Source organism: Apostichopus japonicus, chromosome 15 (genome assembly GCF_037975245.1).
Source record: "Apostichopus japonicus isolate 1M-3 chromosome 15, ASM3797524v1, whole genome shotgun sequence".
NCBI classification, from domain to species: domain Eukaryota; kingdom Metazoa; phylum Echinodermata; class Holothuroidea; order Aspidochirotida; family Stichopodidae; genus Apostichopus; species Apostichopus japonicus.
In genome coordinates, this window is record NC_092575.1 from 28140156 (window position 1) to 28164059 (window position 23904).

A 23904-nucleotide genomic window follows, 5' to 3' on the forward strand; every position below is an offset into this window, starting at 1 on the left:
CCTGGCTACGCGCCTGGTGTGTTATATCATTAATATATGTCTAGTGAGTCTCCCTGCAGTGTTTTAAATCATAATGTAAGTAACCTACTACTTACAGCGATATATTCATCACCCGAGATAACGTATATACGTGGTTGAATTCCAAGCTTAATCTCTCACAATCAGCCTCCAACGTAAGCATATCCGACACAACGTTTGGATATTATTTGGGTATTAATATCAAAAAAATGTATTAAACCTCGACGTCCTTTTCTTTTCAAAACAAACTCGGACACAGAACTGATCGACCAGCGAGTCAGATTTTCAAACGATATAGGAACCAAAACCAACCTTCTCTGCATAAAAGAGTCTACTATATACCTTCAGTATTACCTGTCTCCGTGCATATTTCTGTGCCCGGGTGTCTTTTTTTTACGAGGAGAGGGAATGGGAGAGAGATACTTAGAGACAGTGCGTCAGGGAGGAGTCAGAATTGCTTTGTTATACCAGAAGTTGGGTGAAGTTGAGATCGAAATTAATCTTGCATATAGCCCTCCTATTCATATATGGAATATCTTTGTATAGACTCATGAATCCTTCTGAACTTACCAAATTATGACAAGGAGTATACTGCTTCTCGTGAGGTCAGTGGTCGCAAATAAATCCTTCAAGTTACCATGATTCTGTATAAGAAAGAGATATGATGATAGTGATGTTGACTATTTCTGCCTCTTATGACACATCACTTAACATATACGGTAAACAAATGAACAAGTTGATACCCTTACAGAGTGAAAGCCTGACGTTTGTTGACAAATACGAACACGGTTTTAACACAGCTTTGTGAGATGATTTTGGTTGTTTTTTCAATACCATTCGAGATATATATATATATATATATATATATATATATATATATATATATATAGGGTTATAGCCACGCCGGCCGGCGGCAGCCGGTGGTAACCGCCACTCACGCCTGCCGGCCGGCATTGGAAGTGAATAAACAGTCCACTGGCCGGCACAAAAAATAGTAAAATGCTTGTGAAATACAACAAAAGTAACAAATTTATCTTTCCCTTGCCGTAAAACATGATAATAACGTCACCTTTTTCTGTTATTTACCAATTGTAAATCTGAAAAGTAGCAAAAATCATCATGAAAAGTAAGCTAAAAACCTTAAGCGGGCCCCCGGCCGCAAATTTATTTAACCAGCACTCACAATCTCCTAGCTATAACCCTGTATATATATATATATATATATATATATATATATATATATATATATATATATATATATATATATATATATATATATATATATATATATATATGCAGTAGCCTGAGACCGATCTGTTCGCCGGCAGAGTTGACATTTTTTCGCGATCTGAAGGTGGATTCTGTTGAAAATCCCAAGTCTCGAACATCATACAAATATCCTTACCTCTTGGTGATCCTCTCTTAGCCTCTTTGTGATTGGTTTCTTTCCGTTCATCTTTGCTACTCTCTGAATTATTTCCTCTGCTTTATTCGTCTCTCCGATAGAGAGGTGGTAGTAAGGACTCTCAGGTATCGTCTGGAGTTTTCAGTAATGCAATAAAACAATGAACATTATGACCAACATGCATCGATTCTCATTACATTTAATCGACTAGCTATTGTTTTTATCATGAATTCCGATAAATTATTTATTCAGTCTGTCCGTCTCATTCTAAACTGTTACACTGATCTTATCGTCTCGTTCATTTTAGTTTTATGCTCTACTACATGAACACTGCTCAATGTCTGTGAATAATTAGAAAAGTCAGATCAATCCAGATAGAAGGATTGAAAACTTTTAGAAAGCAAATATTTGGCGCCAATACTGATGACCTTCAACCTTCCTTACAATTGTTAGATATAAATATGTCAATTACATGTAAAGGGAAGTATACAAACCCGCTGAGTTGCAGCACAGTAGAACTAAGAACTCTGCATACTTAAGATCATGAATATACATTGTTTTCTTTCTTCATACAAAAAATACGGTATTTTGGCAAATGATATACTTACAGATAACAAAAGGATCGTGATGGTGTTTGGTAATGCGCTGATGACTAGATACCACCTCCACCCCATTGTTGGGATAACAGCCAATGCGAGAACCACAGATGAGATAACACCAAAAGAGAATGAAAACTTTAGAGACAGAAAGAGAAACAAAGGAGAAGACAAAATACAAAAATATAATTGACTTCTGCACATTAAAGTATATTTGTATCTGTGAAAGAAAACAGCGGAAGCCGACTCAATCAGGCCTATACGTTGCGTAGATTTCACCGTGTCGTAACTATTTCAAGGTAATTCATTAGCGTACTCTGGTTATAGTTATACATAGGAAGGGGGGTCATGTACAATGGAGGAATTGTACAATGGGGCACCAATATTATGGAGTGGAGGGTGTGGGGGTATAGGTGGGCGTGGGGAGGAGGGGCTGATGTATGATTGACACCATGGATGCCATATCGATCCTACCTATAAATTGAAGGTGATAGAGGAATCAAATTACAAAGCTTACGTGTTGATTGGTGGAGGTGAGAAATGTATAAGGGACATGGGGATAAGTGAGAGTATGCGAAGAGGGAGGTTGGAGGGAGGGATAACCTGCATTATGCTAAAAGAAGAAGGAGCATTAGAGGTCATCGCGTTACTAATGTACTGTGTCACAAAACTCACCTGAAAGGTACCCAGGAAAACTCCCCTGTGTTTATTCGGTAGAAACTCAGAGAGTAAAGTTATTCTGTAACAAAATGAACAAAACGAAAACATCTGAAAAAGAAAACATGATGAAAAAATGATTGTTTCATGCCTCACTATCTGTTGTACAGGATATTTTCACATATCCATATATTGAACTTCGGAATTATCTTACAGGTAAATAATAATAAGGAGAGAGTAATGACGCTATTGTGAATTTTATTATGTCTACAGCATTGTACAATTTCTTCTTGTCGCAATGAGTTGTTAGGGTGGATGGCTGGTATGTGAGCGGGCTGGATCAAGTGGATGGGGGGGGGGAGGGGGTATGGGTGACATATTTACTTACGCTTGAGATGAGGAGCCGACCATAAAGGTACCTATAATACGGTGAATGAGGAGCCACGTGATGTTAGGAGAGAACGCACTGAGAATACTGAACCAGAAGATGTAAAAACTTGTCCAAGATAAAATCTGAAAATAAAATTTGAGTTGGTTTTTAGCATTGTTACTATCTGTCGGAGTTGACGAGAGAGACATTATACCTTACAGTTACCGTTATATTACGTTTTCTTTCGAAGGTTAAGAGAGGGGGAACAAGTCCTTCCAATAAGGACAAGTGACCTCATTATGTTAATTGGGAGTGGGGACGTGGCAGACGAAGTAGAATAGGACACGAAGGGGAGGGGGCGGGGTTGGGTGGGATCAAGTGATACATAAAAAGGAAACCCGTTGTCAATTAGGGGCACATGAAATATATCATATTTTGTTCAATTTCATAACCGCGATATATTTAAGGAAACACGAAGTCTTCAAAAAGTGTTTCCGGTTGACACTGCGCTGGGCCTAACATTATACTCGATTCCTCCGCTGGATATTATTTAATCAAGACGGAAGCGCCAAACTTACCACTCGTCGCCCGTACTTGTCAGAACACTTTCCCCAAAAGTATGAACCAATCGTCTGACCGATAAACGGAAGTGACGTAATCAACGAACCCTCAACCACTGTCAGTCGCCACTCACATTTTAAAACAACACTAATTATGCTGAGTAACAATATGTTTATAGCTTCGCTCGTCTGTAACAGAAAAATATTTAAGAAAAGTTAAAAATGATCTAGTGTAAATCTTGAGATGGACATGGGAGGGCACGAACGCGCGTTAATTTATTTCCAAAAATCAGATGGATAATGCAAAACAAAAATAATTTATTAGCCAACTCATTTACCTCAAGTGCATGGTTATAATAAAAGGTTAGGATTATAGCTGAAAATACTCACTCAAATATAGTAAATGTGATATTGGTTTGTTTAACTATAAATAAATTAATTCAACGTGAACAGTTATTATTTGTAGTTACAAATGATCTTTCAAATATAGCGGAAGGTATCATAATTCTGGCATACCCAAACAGCACCACAGACAATTGCAATCCAGACCTGACATCGTCCATAACCCAATGCGTCAAGTGCTTCTTGTATGGTACATTCTTCGGAATCTGGAAACAGATCAACCTGAATACTTAGAGGTGTAAACTTGAAACAAACTTCTCATTACAAGTGAAACAGAAGGATAACAGGATAAGGTATATAACATCATAATACATTATTTGTATATTATGAGTCTCTCACCATGTGAGTTGATACAAATCTAAATTTTTACTGGATCTTTTCAACTGATTTTGCGATACGCTCAATATTTCTGTCTTGTCCGAGTAATGGTAATTACGAAGCCTGCTAGTTCAGCGCCCCCCCCCCATGCTCCCCGTTGCCACCACCCACCCCACCCCTTCCTGTTTTTCAAAGATCTACATTTCTTGGGTATATGATCTTTCGTAACAGTAACTGTATCAAATGTCACACAACAAGTTGATATGGTAATCAAATACAGCACCATTTTGCATCTCAGAGCACCATAAATTTATATACATTGACTCCGTCCCTAGGTTGGTGTTCAGTAGAAAGGCCTATTATCTTCAGTAACTCAACCCTCAGAAAACCTTACGCGCGGTCTCATGTACTATTATATATGGCTGCAATCTACAATATTCTGACCAGGACTGTATGCCTATACATACTAACACGATGCTGCATGCCGATAGTCTCATTATTGTTGTCTAATTCGCAATATCTCAATAACATATTTTGAAAACGTGATTAGGGCTGCAAAACTTGAAGTTGATAAAGTAATGCATTTGAAACTTTCAATATATTAAAGCTTACTATACAATATCGAGACATGTTGTTCAAGATAAATGTGCATAAGCAAACGACGTAAATGGACACAATATTCATAGTGCAATGTTCATCTTATTCAGTCATATCATGTGACAGGTAATTTAAACTATTATCAGACTCGAAGTATCATATACCTCACTGTAGCGGAGTAATGTACATAGGACATTATCAATGACGAGAGAAATGACGTATAGTGCTTTCATGATATATTGTATACGCCATTTCAGTGATTCAAGCTGTGCAAACAATGAATTTATATATGTAACCAGTTTTTTATAACAAGTTCTATCCTGCACTGTGCGATTCTCGCGTATACTAGACATATAAAACAACCCGATTATTTGGAATAAATATATGACATTCAGTTTCATTGAACTGAATTTTTCATATTTTTCATTCATCGTTTAGCCTATATCAGGTGCGTATCCAGGGGGGGTGGCGTTGGGGGCGCGCGCCCCCCGGGTAAGAAAAAGAGAAGAGAAAAAGAGAAGAGAAAAAAGGAAAAAGGAGGGGGAAAAAGAGGAGAAGGAGAGGAAGGAAGGGAAAAGAAAAAGAAGAAAGAGAGAAAAAGGAGAAAAAGAGGGAGTAAAAGCAAAACGCGAAGACACCGGGAAGAGAAAGAGGAACTTTGACATCATTACAGCGCTGAAGGGTAGCCAGTGACGAATCAATGATTTCGTAAAAGTGTGACTCACCTTACCCCTTACACCTACAACTCCTTTTTTTTACGTTTCCATTTTCCTCTCTCACTAATGATCTTTATATAAACTATATATGGTCTATCATAACGCGTGTGTAGAATTGTGCTATGAAACCAACTGTGGCTGGTCTCGAACTCGACCGTGTCGTCGGGGAACATGACGCATTTTGGGATGGGGGCGACCGCCCGCCCCCCCCCCCCCCATTCAGCATTTTTTAAATGATATCGCTAAGTAATTTCAAAATAGAAAGAGCTTAGAGGCAACTTACAAGGCCTGGGAAGTGTCATTTCCAGCGATCTGGGAGACATTTTCGGCCAAAATTTGCTTGTACGCTTCGCGCTAACAAATGGTCCTGGTTAGTGCCATTTCCAGCGATCTGGGGGGCATTTTCGGCCACAATTTTCTTGTACGCTTCGCGCCAACCTATGGTGGCGCTACGCTTAGATAATTTGCCTACAGGCTTCGCCTCTCCCTTGGCAAATTCCTCGCTAGGCGCCTGTTCGAATTTTTAACGCAAACAGCAGATATCACATCATATCAGTGAGCATGAAAATGGCGCTCCAGGATGAAAAGCCTCAAAACTGTCCGACTTGCCTGAAACAATAACCAAAAATTTTCGCGAGCGAAGCGCGCGTTCAACGTGTTCATGTCAATATCATATAAGCAAGCATCGGTTATTACATCGCATGCCATCATGTACCGTTCGGTCCGTTCAAATTGCGCAGTATACCGCGGGATGCTAATGTAAACAACGACATGTCTCATGTAGATGTATAAAAAGCATGGAGGTCCAATTATGTCAAAACTCTCTTTTACATTAGTAATGGCGAATTAGGGCCTGCACCCCGCCGCGCAGTGGCGGAGCGTCCATATGGTCAGGGGGCGGATGCCCCCCCTGACGGACTCAGATGGACTGCTGGCGCCTTTTTCAGTTCTTTATCACTTTTTAATTATTATAGATTATTGACTTTTTTATTGCGCTCTCATCTACTTATTGACAATTGTCACATTTTGTTGGTGTAATTTGGCAATGACACCTTATTCTTCGTTTATCTGCAAATTAGCCAGGCCAGGAAAGGGTCATTTCCTGCGATCTACGGAGTATCTTTACTCAAAAATTTTCTGTACGCTACGCGCCAACCAGTGGTGGCGCTCCGCTTAGATAGTGTCGAAAGCGCCCCTTCAGACCATTCTCGCCACTCCTGACCAATACCCCTAGCTCCGCCACTGCCGCCGCGCCTCCTACGCCTATGTGTGTAGTGTTCGGTTTCGGAAATATCTGCTATTTTTTCATTTCCTTCAACCAAGTTTTATAATAGCCGTTATAACAGGTTTTAATATTTGTACACTAATAAATTAACTGTGTCTGAATTTTCGAAAATTTCTGACCAACATTCTACATCACACTTCCCTCTACTCGTGCAATTTTGACCGGTCTGTTAGGGGTTGAAGGAAGTTTTTTCTATATTGGTTGTCCATAGATGAAATTTTGTACAAGATTATGGTTATGTTTTGAAGTGAGTTTATTCACGAGAAATGTGAATTTTCAAATTCTGAACAAATATGGGGCTTAAAACCTTGAAAAGTGGGGATGACGGCTATTGTGGGCCGCGACGTAGAATCACCTACAAAAGCAAAGACCTACAGGAGACGCGATCAAGTCGAACATGATGTGTGCCGGGTTGACAATCTTCAAAAAGGTTATGGATGGAAAAAAAAAACTATTAGGAAATACTTGGTTCTCAGGCAAAAAGTGTACATCTGGTTGGTCATTTCAAGCCCGAGAAGTGCCGTTTCCGGTGATCTGGGGGGTTTCAAAACAAGAAATTTTCTTGTACGCTGCGCGCCAACCGATGGTGGCGCTCCGCTTAGATAGTAATTCGCGCCCACGGGTTTGAAAATCCTGGATACGCGCCTATATACAGACCTCGATATATTGTATTTGCTAATTTACTACTTTAGTACATGAAGTACACATGATGTGTATTATGTAAGAAAGGAGAATGTAGATCAAAGTATATCAAACCACAATAAAGGAGAAAAGTCAGGCGGGAAGAATCAGACGAAACGCATAAAATACAAACATACGCGAAAAACAAACTCAGGGAAAATGTGTATAGTTTGCCATTAACAGTTCGCGTGGGATTGATTTTAAAACAGAGCGCGATGGATTGAGGAGGGGGGGGGGGTGGGTACTGGCAGTATTTGGGGATCTTACCCAGAATATTTTGTGTTTTTCAGATCGGCTTTAGTGGAAATGACCAGATAATTGAAATATAGTAGGCTGATGACTTTTGATCGCAAAATTTCGACTACTTTCTAAAAATGTCGACAATACTGTGGATCCAGCAATATTATTCTTCAACGATGTGGAAATGAGGGGGTATAACCTTGCTCGCTCACACTTGTCAAATGAGGGTGTTATGTTGCTTCTCCCTATGACACCCCAACCCCATCAGTTCCCTTTACACCGGTGAATAGTCATATTTACGTCACTAGATACAACTCATGTAATGAACGGCCATATTGTTTGTTTTTATCCATTCAGTACTTCTATTTATTTTGGTATACGAACACTGAGCCTTTACTTAAAGTCATCGAAGACTCGCCCCAAACCGCGTGCCGCGCTCTGAACAAGTTAATTCTTTCCGTTGCTTGCAAGTGAAGCTTTTCTCTTGTCGCTACAAAATGCAGACAGAAATGAAACATGATACCTTGTTATCTTTGGCTGGACATGAGATGTCCATCGCTGTATCGTTTGTACACTGTGCTGTGGGTATTGACCGCAGCTATATGTACTGACTGTACACTAGTGTCTAATTACCGACGGTAGCAAGCTGTGTGTGTATTTTCTGGGATCGATGGTGGCGTCTTACACTAGGTCAGATTACCGTCATTATACGTTTCTTTTTGCGGGAGTCTTCACACCCTTTAAAAGGTCAACGTCTCTATGGACAACATTGTATCCTAATCGCTATATACATACAGGCATTATTATAATAGGCATTGGAAATCATGAAAAGAGCTGCAACTCACATCAAAATCCAGCAAAGATTTGACCATTATACAAGTGTTTCCACAATCATGTATCACAATCAACAAAATGTACTGAATATGGGGCAAATTGGCTAGGTGTCCGTAGACCTTTAATATAACCAACAAGGAGATATGTGAAATGGCTCAGTTCATAGCAGCCACTTGCCTTGATTTTGTTAAACTAATGTATATATATATTTGATGGCAAACTTACATTACGACGCAGTACATGTGTAAAACAAAACTCATATAATAACAATATATAGTAAAACAAGTAAAACTTCCTTATAATTGCTAATGTGAAAAGGTGCGGTCTGCAGGGAAAAAGAAAACTAAACCGAACACTTCAAAACTGCATGGGCCCAGTAAACACTTACGAACTAAAGCTCATCTGGTTTATGAAATCTAGTTATTTTAGTTTCAATTAATACTTTCTAAAAACTTTAAAACTCTAAAAACTTTCTAAAATACTTTCTAAAATACTTTCTAAAAACTACATATACAGACATGTTCCATACGTTTGGTAGAATTTGCTGTCAATTTTGCAATTACGCGCATATAGCTGTATCATTTAATGTGTAGCTGACACATGTACTTTGGAATTGCTTTCTTCGGAAATTGCCAAATTGCCCCGGCGTGATTTTAATTCTAGTATACAAAATGTTGACTTGAAATGAAAATAAGACAGGAAACACGTTCGACATTTGGAATTGCTAACCAGAGTTATTTTAAATTCAATGTACTTACCATTTTCTTGTAGTCGATTGTCTGTTTCACGAGAGCCGTAATCTTCTTTAGCAATTCTCGAATTGAATTGTTCAGATGCCATCTTTGTCGTGTAATGCAGCTATACATTCATGTGTGAACAATTCCTGGCTTCAGTTAATCACTTCAGCAAGAGGCGTATATCAGTTGGTTTACCAGCAGATGTAAATCCATGAATTACGGTCTACACTGAAGCCGTGTACTATTACAGTGACCTCCAACGATGGGCATATTTACCAACAAGAGTATAAAACACGCAGTATGGTGATTATATACCAGCATAATTTCCACTGCGAGACCTTTCCTTTTCTTTCGAAGGCCACATAAAAACAAACGATTATTTTCCCTTTTTATTAAAACGTGTGAAATTAATTTCCATCTATTACTCGCTGAAAATTTGACAGGTGAGGCATCAGACTGTTTATCTTTTCAGTGAAACTCCAAGAAGTATATGAGTGGTCACACATACAGTACAAACTGCACCCATGGGAACTTGACAGTTTAATACCTCAAGCGTAACGGTGACGTAGAGCTGCACGTTGTGGTTTAAGAACTGGCTATACGTACATTGAGCTACAAAATTATGTAACGCAAAAAGGGCAAAATCAAACAACAACAACGTTTATTACATTGATGACTATATAAATTCAAATGACGACGACGTGATCAATAACAACATAAATGTATACAGCAGCTACGTAAAATAGTATAACAACGACGCAAAAATATACATTATCATCGAATTTCAGAATGACAACGTCATTTTGTTCTGTATATGTCATCGTTAATTATTTTATTGACGGGTAAAACGCATATGATAGCAACTTAAACACACGTGCAGCCTACGTAAACTGCACTTATAACAAGCTGAGAAAAGATGATGACGGAGCTATTTCACTTAACGTAATAAAGATATACATCGACGTAGTAGATCGCTACGACGACAGCTTTTCAAACAACAACTTTTAATACAACGGCATAAATTCATGTGACAACGTAATATCAGGCAACGAACGTGATGGCACTTGTACTTTTTGAACTGGATTCTATAATTTGAACCAGATCCGAATTATGGTCCCCATTCCCCCCTCCCCAACTCCCCTAAAAATAAAATAAAAACATTGTTCTGGAGGACAGTTTTATTTTTTATTGTTTAATACGTTACAGTAGACCTAGCTGCTTATAGTTATAATTGTGCGACATGCTTTACTTTGTTCAACACTTACTTTTGGTGGAAAAGGTTGAAATTTCATACTGCAAAGAAACATGACTTTCCAATGCGCAATTACGTATAGCACCATGTATCTGCCTAACTGCCAATCTTTGCTCATAGAAAGTATTGATGTTGCAGATCTGTTCTTTGGAGACTTGAACAACAATCATAGGCCTACTGGCGAGTTAAATTTGGCGAGTAGACTTTTAGTCACGGTCGCCAAATAGCGAGAAATTTTAAAAATATTTGGCGAGGCCTGAAAACCTTCAAAACATGATTTCTCATGGTAGAAATCATGGATACTTTTCATACATGGTATATGGATTTGCCATATTGAGTACAATAATCCAATTGCTTGTGAGGCCAAATCTCCTATAGGTCACCAGAGGTCAAACTCTGGAAAACCTTTTACATGATATCTAACGATGGAAATCGTGGATACCTTTAATACTTGGTGTGTGAATTCACAACATTGAGTACAATACCCTATTGTTATTACTAGTTTAACAAGCAGGAGTCTAGTGCATTGAAGTCATCGAAACCTCAATGCATTTTGCATTCTGGTTCATAACGCAATGCAGACCGTCCTGCCACTGGAAACCACCCTCTGATTCCTTTCGCATATACTCCGTCCAATTCTGAATCCACTTACCTCCAGTTATTTTATGTCGCTGATGGTGTACCTACAGTCAGCGACGTAGCCAGGAATTTGAAAGGGGTGGAGCACTTTTTGCGATTAATATGGATTTTCAAAGTTGTAGGCACGACTATCTGAGCGGAGCGCCACCATTGGTTGGCGCGGAGCGTACAAGAAAATTTTTGGTTTTACAAACCTCCAGATGGCCGGAAACGGCCCTTTCCGAATGTTCATTCTGGTTCCCTGGCCTCTTGCTAACTTGAGACACCTCATTCAATATCACTTTTAAACCCAAAAAACAAACGAGTTAAAATAGTACGTAATTCAATAATACATAATGTATTAAAATTAGCAAGGTACACAAGGGCGGCGGAAGCACTTTTAATCTGGGGGGGGGGGGGCACCGACGTCAAAGGGCACTTTGCAGAAATTCGATTGGACTGATATTTAGTACCCTTTATAAATCTTATTGTAATATCTTATTTGCGTATACACATCACTCCATCAACGCCCCCCCCCCCCCCCCCGTCTTAGTAGTCTTACTTTTCAACTTCTGATACTTGTAGATACAAAGATAGGCCAGAAATGTCTTTGATACAACCATTGCCAGTAATTGTCTTTGATACAACTGTAGCTAGTAAATGTTTATCGAAAAGGCTGTTTTGGAACTTGGAACGCCGATCGTGAAAACAACAGGCAACAAAGTGCTGCAGCTCTTTACATATAAAGTCTGTTAATCAACGATAGGCTTATTTGACTGTGGAATGTTCTCAACTGAAATTTTATCTGCGTAAACGGGTTCTTAAGTAGATGTTAAAAAACTGACAAGATCGTATCCTAGTCTTTTTCGTCGAAAAAGGGCACATTTTTAACCTGAGGAAAAGTGGGGGGGGGAACATTCCCCCCTGTGCCCCCCGGTTCCGCCGCCCTTGAAGGTACATGTACAGAGTAGTCTTACTTTTCAACTTCTGATACTTGTAGATACAAAGATAGTCCAGAAATGTCTTTGATACAACTGTATAGCTAGTAAATGTTTAAGTTAGCCTAATAAGAGAAGGCGAGAGCTATCCGACGATTGCCATCTGATGCAAATTTCTCAAGTGTTTTCTCAACTGAAATAGTATCTGCGTAAACGGGTTCTTAACTACATGTTAAAAAACTGACAAGATCGGATCCTATAGTCTTTTTCGGCGGGTAGAGTGTTGAATGAAACTATCGTGCTACATACTGGTTACGCCCTGATCATATGATATCATTATCAGCAGATTTTGTTTCCTGTTTAAATTCTTTTACATGTTCTTTTACATAATATATCAGAAAGACAAACATAGTGCTCTTTTACAAGTTTTCCAGTAGGATGATTCTTGTTTATTGTCCAATGTCTGGACTTTAATACCTTTGACGAACTTAACTGATGGACAATATAAACTTTCATGTTTTGTAATACAGCCAGATATGCAGTGGCCTAAAAACAAATATCGTTATCGCAGTGTATTAGCAGTGTAATAATTATTTATAGGAAGTGCGTATCACGTACGATTGCTAGCTTAGCTTCATAACATGCTGTTCGTGCAACAACTTAGGACGACTCATTGAACGAACGTTGTCGACGTTGTGGTGCATTCAGTTCGTGACATTCCATAGAGTGCGGTTAGGTAGGCAATATGTATTTTATTACGCAGTGGCCAACTGTAGGCTTGTAATTGGCTATAAGCTAAATTTAGCTAATTGCATCTGCCAAACTAAGTAAGTAGTTGAATCAGTAGGCGTGAATGTTACTACGATCATGGGCGTCAATCCAGGGGGGGGGGGGACGGGGGGACACGTCCCCCCCCACATTTCGATGGATGGGGGAAACAATATCAAATGTCCCCCCCCCCCACACATTTGGAAAAAGAGTAGTGTCGTGGCTCTATTTGGTTACGGCTTACACATCTTAGGATTCATATCCTCGAATATCACTCAATGTTGCTGAATGGAGAATTCCACCCAGATATCGTGAGTTGGTACCCTGAGCTCTCCGACAATCTTAAGCTTAGTCTGCCTTTATTTCGAGGCCAGTTCCATTCGTCGTCGGTTGAAGGGTATAGACAAATATTCAAGTTGATGAATCCAGTGGTACGGGCTATGTTTGGTGAAGTCGAAGCTCTCTTGCGGTTGCTCCTCGTCTCCTCCGCCAGTTCGACGGAAGCCGAGAGATCTTTTAGTGCTTTGAGGCGTTTGAAGACAAGGCTACGGAGCACCATGACTCAACAGAGGCTGAACCATGTGATCGTGTTCCATATTCACCGCGCAGGGACGTCGTTAGAGGGGGTGTGGGTGTGTCTCACCCCCAAGCCATGGTAAAACTGACGCTAGTTGGAAAATTGGAGTGCGACAGTCGGAATTTCCGGCTGTCGCACTCTAGTTTATCTAGGCCTTTTCATATAATTTTTGTTTAAATTTCGGTCAAAATTGACCTTTAACCTGTCATATTTACCACGTTTTCCTTGCCACTTTGGGAAATTGTTTCTCGCGATTCTTATACTCCACCGTACAAAACTTCTTATGATTTTGAATACTACAAAAAAATGCCTAATAGAACTACCGTCATAGGCGTAGGAGCCCAATTTGTTTTGTGGGGGGGGGGGGGGGGTTGTAACGGCTTGCCCGAAAAATATAACCAAAATTTTTCGCGCGCTACGCGCGCATCACACATGGTCATGTGCATATCATACAGGCATGCATCAGTTTTTACATCGCATGCAAATAGCATACAATCGTTTTCCGTCTTATTACCCTTCCGTATTGCTGATAATTGTTGGGTAATAATAATATCAGTATAACCACTGAAAAACACATTGCAAATCATCAAAAAAGCTATCAGCATATTGCCCGAATTTCACAAAAATATTTGGTTGGGGTGGGTGGGTGGGGGCCAATAAGTTTTTGAAATGAGTGCCAGTGGGTACAAATGTATCGCAACAAGTTCGTAACAGAAGTGCAGTCGCGAAAGATTGGGTTTTCTGACTGACACTGACCGTATCGCTGACGAGTAGCGGGAGGGTGGGGGGTACAAAGCAGCAGATGGAATTTTCTGGCTTCAAAACCGATTTTCAGCCATCATCAGGCCTTAGCTACGTCCCTGGGTACATGGTGGTTACATAGTACGCTCCGACCAGAATTCACCCGATAACCAGATGCAAATCCACCTAGCAACCGAGGTAACTTGCTTGAGGACTCCAACGAACAACCACTGATTTATTTTCATGCCTTCATCACTTTAGCCACCACTCACATGGGACCTATTCTAAGTCTGACGACACATGCGCATGTGTGAGGTCCTGAAAACATAATAAAAGTTGTTTGTCTTGCTATCCTTGTTTTCAAATTTCATGTAAATGTATTCTCGTAGACCTAGCAACCTGGTTTAACATGCTGGCGCTAAATTTGCGCTAAGCTCGCTATACGAACTCGGATATGGGCTGTGCCTTATTAGTTAGTTATTTAAATTATTAGTAATGGCGTATGGGGAAATGCACCATTTTGTGGTATGACTCCCAGGACAGAAAGTCGAGAAACTCACATGCAGTCGCGGCGGATAGCTTCCTTCGCCTATATGTCCGGGGAAATTTTCGGACATCGTTCCTATAGACCAGGGGTGGGCAACCTGCGGGCCACATGCGGCCCGCCAGTGATTTTTTTTGGCGGCCCGTGAGATGTCTCAAGAAAAAGAAAAAAATCAATCTATTTTGCATCATCACCAAAAACGAGCTAGCTGCTTAGAATTTATCTGCACTTATGATGCTGTCAGGTTGGTCTATTATCACCATTAATTATCAACAGGACTGTATTGACATTATGGTTTTGTGAATACAGATTAAGTACACACACCTATTGCTTGAACGTCCTCGGAATCAAAGGTTTGAAATCAGCAGCAGGCCGTTGGTTAGGTGCGGCCCTGTCAATCTTTCACTCCTAAAATCTGGCCCATTCATTCAAAAGGTTGCCCACCCCTGCAATGGGCCTATATCTGAGGCCCTGGGGTCAGTGGCGTCGTGCCCATTGGGGCCCGGGGGCACAGCCCCCCCACCAAAAAAAATCAAAGGTGTCATAAAATTTTGTCATAATTTAAAAAAAAGTGTTTTCGAAATCGAAAAGTAGACTAAATATTCAATTGCTCTTTGATGGTCGTTGCGGATTTTCCACACACATCAAAGACCACATATCGGGAGTAGTAATGCCATTACCTTTGAATATGTTTGTCCTAAGCTCGCGTTTGATACAGTCTCAATTAACCTGGAAAATAATCACTTCGTTATGGCGCGTTTTACCTTAGGTTTCGCTACTTTCACTTTTTCTGCCCATGTTTTCAAACGGCATGGCTTTTTCTTCACCCAGTCACCACTTCTCACGGGCATGGGCGGCAAGGGCGGCGGAACCGGGGGGCACAGGGGGCACGTGCCCCACTTTTCCCCAGGTTAAAAATGTGCCCATTTTCTACATAAAAATTGAGGTGTCTCAAGTTAGCAAGAGGCCAGGGAACCAGAATGAACACTCGGGAAGGGCTTTTTTCCGGCCATCTGAGGGGTTTGTAAAACCAAAAATTTTCTACTACGCTCTGCGCCAACCGATGGTGGCGCTCCGCTCAGATAGTCGTGCATACAACTTTGCAACTCCTCGCTACGCCTCTGACTCTTAGTGAATTTCTGTGGTCAAACTCAAAGCTATTTCGAATGAAACAAATTTGTTAAGATATTAACAAGAAATAAACTCTAATTCGGAAGATTCCTACATTAGCAATTAGCATGATTTCGCCTCATTTTGTCTCAAAAGAAAACTTGTTCCTTGTTTCCCAATTTTCACCTTGGATATTGCAGTGCTAGTATGCATATTTTCCTTTAGAGGGGGGGGGGGGGGGAAGGTTGATGGAGTGATGTGTGTACACAAATAAGATAATGCAATAAGAGTAGTAAAGGGTACTAAATATAAGGCTGCATCAGTCCAATAGAATTGCTGCAAAGTGCCCTTTGATGTCGGTGCCCCCCCCCAGATTAAAAGTGCTTCCGCCGCCCTTGATGGGCGGTGATCATGGATCAGCCAACACGAAAATGTTTCGATATCTTAAATGTTGGGCGCTTCTGGGAGACGAGGAATTGGTAAACTTAGGAGTAAATGGCGATCACTTCCTTCGAGAATATTTCCGAAAATAAAAAATTGCGGGAAATTTTTATCAATTTTAGGGGTGTTGCTTTCTGCCATAATGCACGGGAAGTGCCGTTTCCTGCAATCTGAGGGGTCTGCCAGAAGAAAAATTTTCTTGTACGCTGCGCGCCAACCGATGGTGGCGCTCCGCTTAGATAGTACTTACGGCCGGAATACTCGAATCGATTCCGTCCCCCCCACGTTTCAAATCGGATTGACGCCCCTGACTACGATTACAATCGAGTTAACGGAGCTGACGAGTATTCAAGATCAAAAGAGCACTGACAAAATACCATGCTAAAAAAACGACAGTTTAAAAAAAAAAAATCGACACTGAAAGGGCGGGGGGAGCGGTCGCTCCCCCTGCTCCCCCTGCTCCCCCTGGCTACGTCCCTGCCTACAGTATCCTTAGGATCATAAACAACACCCGGAAAATGGGAGAAATATTACTGCGCCTTAGCGGTCTATCATGTTGAGTAAAAATTAAATGTAGTGAAGGACTGTGTCTGTTTTTACCTCCATGGTTCTATCTACGTTTTTCGTTTTTTCTGCGAACATTTCAAAGGCTCTATCAAAGCACATTTTAGAGCAACCCAAACACATGCATGGTAATGTCAGGGTAAACACTGAATAGTGAAGAACGATTGCGCAATTATCATGGCATCTCGCACGAGTGAAGACGCTGAGCTGGATGAATCCGGATCAAAACCCAAAATAATTAAGACCATACATGAAAAAGACGACAATAAAAGGCTAATAGTCATTTTAGAAAATGCTTCTTTGGAAACACTGAAGGTATGACTTACAAAAGTTCGACTTGGTAATGTATGACTTCATCATGTTGGAGAGACAAATGAATATAGCCTAACCCTAACTACATAACGTTAGGCCTATTAGCAGTCTAGTACTAACTAAGTACTGTAGCAGGATAAGTAACACAATTGCACACCAGCACAATAACACGCACTGGCAATTTATTTTTTGGTCAAAATTTCTGTTTGTCAGGAAGAAACATTGTGTGCTTACCAACAGAGAAAATAAATCATCAACTTTAACATTTCCATAAATTTCGATCAAATGCCGAACAAAGGAAAACAAAATGCACTTCATTTGTTCGATTCAATTAAACTAGGCTAGGCCTAAGTCAGATCTTTAGAAATACCAACTGCAATTGCAAAAGATGCTGACTGGTGGTCAAAACGCGCAAAACAATGCCACAAACAATGTCAAATGTAAACCAGGGAACTATTCAACTCTTCCTTATGATTAAAGTGATGTATGATACATTAAAGCCAAGCATCGATGACTAATTTGCCCCAAAATAAATAGAATATATGTTGACATTAAGTTTGCATGATAAAAGAAGGTCTCTTCATGGCCTATGTTGAAGCAAACCACTAAGTTACATTGGTTCTAGGCTAGGATTTTGAGAATGTTGGTAATGGGCCAAAGATGAATGTCATGTACCATTATACACTAGGGGTTGTAAAGTGTATATTCCTAGAAAGAAATGATACTGCAATGCAGGCATTCACAGGTCTCTTTATTGAATAATAAAGATAAATATAGTCCTAGTTTGCGGTAAAGTTTTTGTGATGTCAAAGTAGGTTTCCAATACACATCCTGCTATTGTAGGCCTATGTTACTTCAGATGGGCATGTGTTGCTAATTTATAGGGTGTATTGTTTAGCGTTAGGGCCTACTTATTATTGCTGTAACCTATCTTTACCTAAAGTAATGCAAAGTATGTTCAGTGTATTTTTCGCTCAAAGTGAAGTCGTAAGAATGATGTCAATTTCCAAACTTTGGGTGTATCTACACAGTAAGCTTAAAGACTAAAGTTAAATTGCTTCTCAGTCTATTCTATCGGTCAGCCATCCTAGTTTTACCGAGGTTAAATTGCAAATTGATGGAGTGCGAACAGGTGGTACTTGTTAACACATTTTTAACACTAAGCTGCGTAATTGTGCATTAATATTGCAAATCAGTAAGATTTTCTGACAAAACATATTTCTACCCAGTCAGAATGCATAAAGAACTGAGCAAATGCTCTGTACAAGACTGTTAGCCCAAAAAATGATAAAGAACAATAATGTTTATGGCTATAAATCTCTTTGTTCTTGAATCAATTAATGACATTAGGGTTGATCAACATTGTGAACTAATGAAAGCCCATAGGCCAACATTTTATCAATGGAATAAAGGTGTGACAGGCATATTGAAACTTGTGTGTGGCATGCATGGTTAGAATAGTGTAGGATAGAATAGGCTTGCTATTGAAACTTGTTACCCAATCGTATGGGTTGGATGTAATTTGTTCCCTATCAAAATGGGGCAACAAAAGTGAGTTACAAAACAACATACATTTGTGAGCAAAATAGTTTATTTGGTAATGAATAAACAAATTTCTTCTTCAAAGTCTTTAAGCACATCATAGTCTGTCATGCTACTATAAGATACTGTAAGTAATTTAAGTCTTTTACTGTAGTTAAGTTGGTAACAGGGTGTTAGACAAGTAGAGTTTATATTTAGGCTGATTACATATTTTCTGCTCATTTAGACAAAGATTGGCTTCGAGCTGGCTAATTGTGATCGCCATAAGCAAATACTGAGGAAGCACAAAATGGATCCTGCTGCTTGTAGACCAGACATAGCACATCAGGTAAGAGGAACTCTGGTTACCAACAACAATAATAACATATTATGTGGCATACATGTATATGATATAAGGAGACACATACCCAATCATCATTAATGTGATAGAGATAACTGTCATGAACAACTCCCTCAAACAGCTTAGAAAAATATATTTTCATTTAGGAGATATCACAGATGTAATGTTACTGCACACAATAGGCTGAAGAGTTTATCAAGTCTAAATATGAAATCATCAAGCCACTTTTGATTCAACTTTTTATGTTTTTCTTTATTAATTACAACGTTTGTTTTTTCTGCATTGAAGGCCATTCCTACAATACGTGATATTAATATTTCACTAAAACTAATTGAAATACTGTTCAGGCGTTCACGTTATCGTAGTCCTACTTTCATGGAAGTGGATATCTCAGGGGGCAGCTACAACATGCTACGGCCTACAGTATAATGAGTAACATGGTTATAACAACAACATGACTAGCAGCTTAGCAATCAGCTTTGTTACCATTTATGTATTTGTCTTCAAACTCCTGCAAAATATATAATTATCTCAAAAGCACTCAAAAACTATCATGAGTGGCATTGATAATCAAACTGGATGCACAATGTAAATAAAATAGAGTGTTATATGCTTGTATGTGAAATATAAAATAATATAAAACTAAATATACCAGAAAAATTAACCAGATGAGAATACAACGTAAATTACTTCTAATCTCATATAATAGCACAATGTTTGGGGCTACTTTGGGCTCCCTTTATGAGATAGATGAGTCTTTTGAGGCTGATAGGCCAAGCGGTTACATAAGTCAGTCACTAAACCGAGGGGGCGGGGGGGGGGAGGGAACATTTGGTATGGTGTTACCTACCCTTCAGAAAGTGGGGGAGACATGCCCCTGTCTGCCTGCATGATTGACGCCCTGCCTTATGATAGTATTGATTTCAGTGTTTTAACACTGATATTATTCAGTCCAAAAACTACACGAATAGAAAAACAGAGAGATGGTAAAGAGCCTTGGATCCTAGTCACTATGAAATCACATATTTACAAAATGGCAGCTTTGTGACACATATTTTAAAATAGGATACCATGCTCCGCTCCCAAAGCAGGGCAAGATTTTACTCAACAGTTTAGGGGAGTTGTTGTTTACAAAAATTTCAGAAAAAAATTAACTAAAGATGATGGGTGGGTTTGTGTCCTCTTAAAGTTATAAACAAAATACTACTGATGATTAGTTATATAAGCATTTGGGTATGATAACCAAGCAAATTTCACCAAGTGTGTAAAAGAATGGCACTGCATATTTATTTCAGGTTGATTGTCTGATTCCACTGAAGTGAAGCAATGAAAGGCTTGATGAGTTAATGGTACCGAATTCTGCGACTATTGCCTCATTCAGGCGTTGTCTCAACATAAGTTTATGATTCATGCAAAGATTGTAACAAACTTGTTAATACCATGCTCAGAATTATTCCAAGTGTTCTTTTAGGTGCTTAATCTGCTTATGGTTAAATCGGGTTGTAGGATAAATCCATCTGCTTATATTGAACAAGAAGTATATTTTACCCAAAGAAGAAGCAAAGTTTACATTCTTTTATCAATTATTCTTTTCAGTGTTTACTGATGCTGTTTGACAGTCCACTGAACAGAGCCGGTCTTCTCCAGGTATTTGTACACACTACAAGGAATGCACTCATACAAATCAGTCCACAGACCAGAATACCAAGAACTCTGGACAGGTTCTCGGGACTTATGGGTAAATCTGCTCTTGCTTGGTAGTTCAGTGCAATCTTTATTAGCTGGTGAAGTCTGATTTGTCATTAGGTGATTATGTAGGTATTGTTAGCAGTCTTTTCTCACTTCTAATATTGTTTTCTGTCTGTAGTTCCTTCTGTTCGTTCAGTGTTTGCTGATGCTTTTTGACATTCTACCAAACTTATAGGTTCTGATGTTTCTTTGGTTCTGAGAATGAATGCTGTAAACTAGTACTGTTAAAACATGTGGATACTAAGTATGTTATATGGGCTCTAAGAATTGATTGTTGTATGAGTTGCAAAGAGAGTTTAAGACTATTGAAAAACTGTTTATCTACTGCGAAAAGGCTAGTATGTAGGTTAACTGTGCACATATGAAAGTTAAAGGGCCTGAGGTTTCAATCCTAGGAGGATCTTGTTGAAAGGTGTTCTTGAAAGGTGATCTTGTTGAAAGGATCTTGTTGAAAGGTGTTCTTGAAAGGTGATCTTGTTGAAAGGTGATAAAGTTTAATAGGTTCTCGGAACCATTGGGAAATCTCTTTGGTAGGACAGTTGTGTTTTATACTCTCATGGAATAATTAGGACTCTCAAGTTGGCTCTTGCGACCATCAGTAGTTTGAATGTCTGTTGTAAATTTTAAAGGATTGTGATATATGTTTGTTATGTTAGGTTCTAAGGATTCCTAAGCAAATCTGATAATACTGAAGCCATTTTTTATTGCTTGTTTTGCATCTTAAAGGAGATTTTGGAAGTGGTGGGCTCTGCATTATAATTGTCATAAACCCTTTTTTTGGTCTGAGAATAAAAGTTTGTTTCTTGTTGACAGTACAACTATTGCACAAACTAAGCATCCATGCATCAGATGGACCTCAGAAATTGATGAAAATTATCAAGAATCCTGTATCCAGCCACCTTCCTTTAGGCTGTAAGAAGTACTGTACCTCCTTTGCAGCAAAGCGATGTGTCAACCCACGAGAACTGGCTGCAACAAATAAAACTGTCGTCGTGGTGGTTGGAGCAATGGCTCATGGGAAGGTCAGTTCCTTTCCTTGTAATTGCTTTGTGTTTTTGAAGTTTAACCAGTTAGCAAAAGCATTGTATCAGTGGTAGAAACAGTGAAGAGAAGCAAAATTAAGGCAGTTTTACATAGATGACAAATTTATGTTTTGTGGGGGAAGTACTATGAATTCTTTTTGGTTAAAGGTAAATTTTTCGGATCTTCCTTTATTGCTGGGTGGCACATATTTTATGTGTCTAAATACTAACTTAAATATATAAAATAAATCCTTTCTTGGACGTAACTTTTTTTTTCTTCGTTTTTTGGCATCTTTTTTTTCCTTTTTCATTGCCATTTTTCATAGGGTAAATATAATAGTTGTGTTTGATAGTAGAACATTCCATCCCGTGGGTATTTAACTGGAAACAATATGTCCATCATTTATTTTATTTTCCTCCCCAGCTTGATCTGGATTATACAGAAGAGGAAGTGGCCATAAGTCAATATCCATTATCTGCCGCTCTCACTTGTGCCAAGGTCTGTTCAGGGTTTGAAGAATCTTGGGGAGTTAACTGAAGGTTCAGAGTTGTGAATCTATCTGGAGTAGGCCGATGAAGATTTCACTGAAGAATTTAACTAACATCATCATCAGAATATGCCAAGATATCATCAGGTCTTCAGTCATGTGTCACCCCTGCTTACTTTACTTGGTACCACCCTACTAGAACTACAGAATAAATAATAAATACCAAGAAGCCTAGCTGCTGAGAAGACCAATCTTTGAGATGTGGGGTTGGTCTGCCATATGTCTTCCTCAATGATATTGAAGTGATTTCATTCTAATGTCACGCCTGCTTACTTGGTACCACCCTACTAGAACTACAGAATAAATAATAAATACCAAGAAGCCTGGTGCTGAGAAGACCAATCTTTGAGATGTGGGGTTCGTCTGCCATATGTCTTCATCAATGATATTGAAGTGATTTCATTCTAATGCAACATTGCAGGATGTCGTTAGTTTGAAGCAGTAATGAGATTATTCTATACGTTGTGAGTTTATTGCATAGGTGGCATTCTGCCTGATATCTGCAGAATATGTTCTTTATTCAAAACTATTGGATGGTTGCAGTACATTACATTATTTATCTACTGTTTAAACTGTATATAAGAGTCGGGGAAATGGTGCAGCGTGATTAAAATAGTAAGGCCAGTTGGTAGACTAGAACTCTTTGCATGGAATTTTGCATCATTTAAGACCAGAGGTAATTCACTTGCATGGAACATTGCTTTGTTGGGAGTAACAGAATATAGTTGTGTTATGTTAGCAATGTCTGGCAACCAGTAGCAATACCATTGAGTGATAGTCACAGGGTTCCAGGCATCTTTATGAAACAAGAAATGGCTCTGCTGAGCAAGGACAATTTCAAGTATAAAATCATGCACCAGATCGGAGGGCAATTTTATTAACATGTGAATATTCTGAATAAAATGTCCTGAACTGAAGAATCAATATTTGAGTTATTTGGTATCTCTGGCATTGTTATTACTCTATCGATTCCGTACCCCTAAAATGTTCGACTGATAAACTTATCCAGTTTTCACAAGCAATCTCTAACAGGATCTGACACAACAAATTATTCTTTTAATATTCCAAAGGTTATTCAAGAAGTTAGGAAATTGAATCTGTGATGGAAAGACAATAACTTGAAGATGTTGGAACAGGATTGACCTTCATCTCAACTTCATTCCATATTTTGGGATAATTAGAGAAAAGTTAATCCTTTTTAACTCATATATAATATATCAAACAGGGAACACAGACCAAGGTTCTGTGGTGTAGAAAGTCCACATGAGAGTCAATGTAACAGAAGTTATTGAGAGCCATGGCCATCCTTCCAGGGGCTCTGAAGATATAACCTGACTATTTTACAACCACACATTACATTTTGAGTAGTAGCTCTTCAGTGTTAGTTTGATAACTATATTGATGTACAAGACAATGCTTTCC

The 23904-nt window shown here is 39.2% G+C and overlaps 2 protein-coding genes across 2 annotated transcripts in view; one reads left to right on the plus strand and one right to left on the minus strand.

Moving 5' to 3' along the window:
- The window catches only part of LOC139981571 (synaptic vesicle 2-related protein-like), a 34943-nt gene extending 25009 nt beyond the window's left edge, over nt 1–9934 (minus strand). The window contains exons 1-8 of the mRNA XM_071994051.1: nt 9438–9934; nt 4123–4214; nt 3625–3795; nt 3065–3189; nt 2695–2758; nt 2032–2157; nt 1424–1555; nt 589–662 (exon numbers count right to left, since the gene is read on the minus strand). Of these exons, the coding sequence (XP_071850152.1) occupies nt 589–662; nt 1424–1555; nt 2032–2157; nt 2695–2758; nt 3065–3189; nt 3625–3795; nt 4123–4214; nt 9438–9519 (866 nt within the window). The 5' untranslated portion in view covers nt 9520–9934. The remainder of the gene's footprint in view (nt 1–588; nt 663–1423; nt 1556–2031; nt 2158–2694; nt 2759–3064; nt 3190–3624; nt 3796–4122; nt 4215–9437) is intronic.
- Nucleotides 9935–17111: 7177 nt separating this feature from the next.
- On the plus strand, nt 17112–23406 carry LOC139980610 (ribosomal RNA small subunit methyltransferase NEP1-like). The gene is made up of 5 exons (XM_071992370.1): nt 17112–17284; nt 19050–19151; nt 20760–20901; nt 21726–21934; nt 22359–23406. Exons 1-5 carry the CDS (start codon nt 17147–17149, stop codon nt 22470–22472), a joined length of 705 nt encoding a protein of 234 aa, XP_071848471.1. The 5' UTR covers nt 17112–17146; the 3' UTR covers nt 22473–23406.
- The last annotated feature ends 498 nt before the right edge of the window (nt 23407–23904 follow it).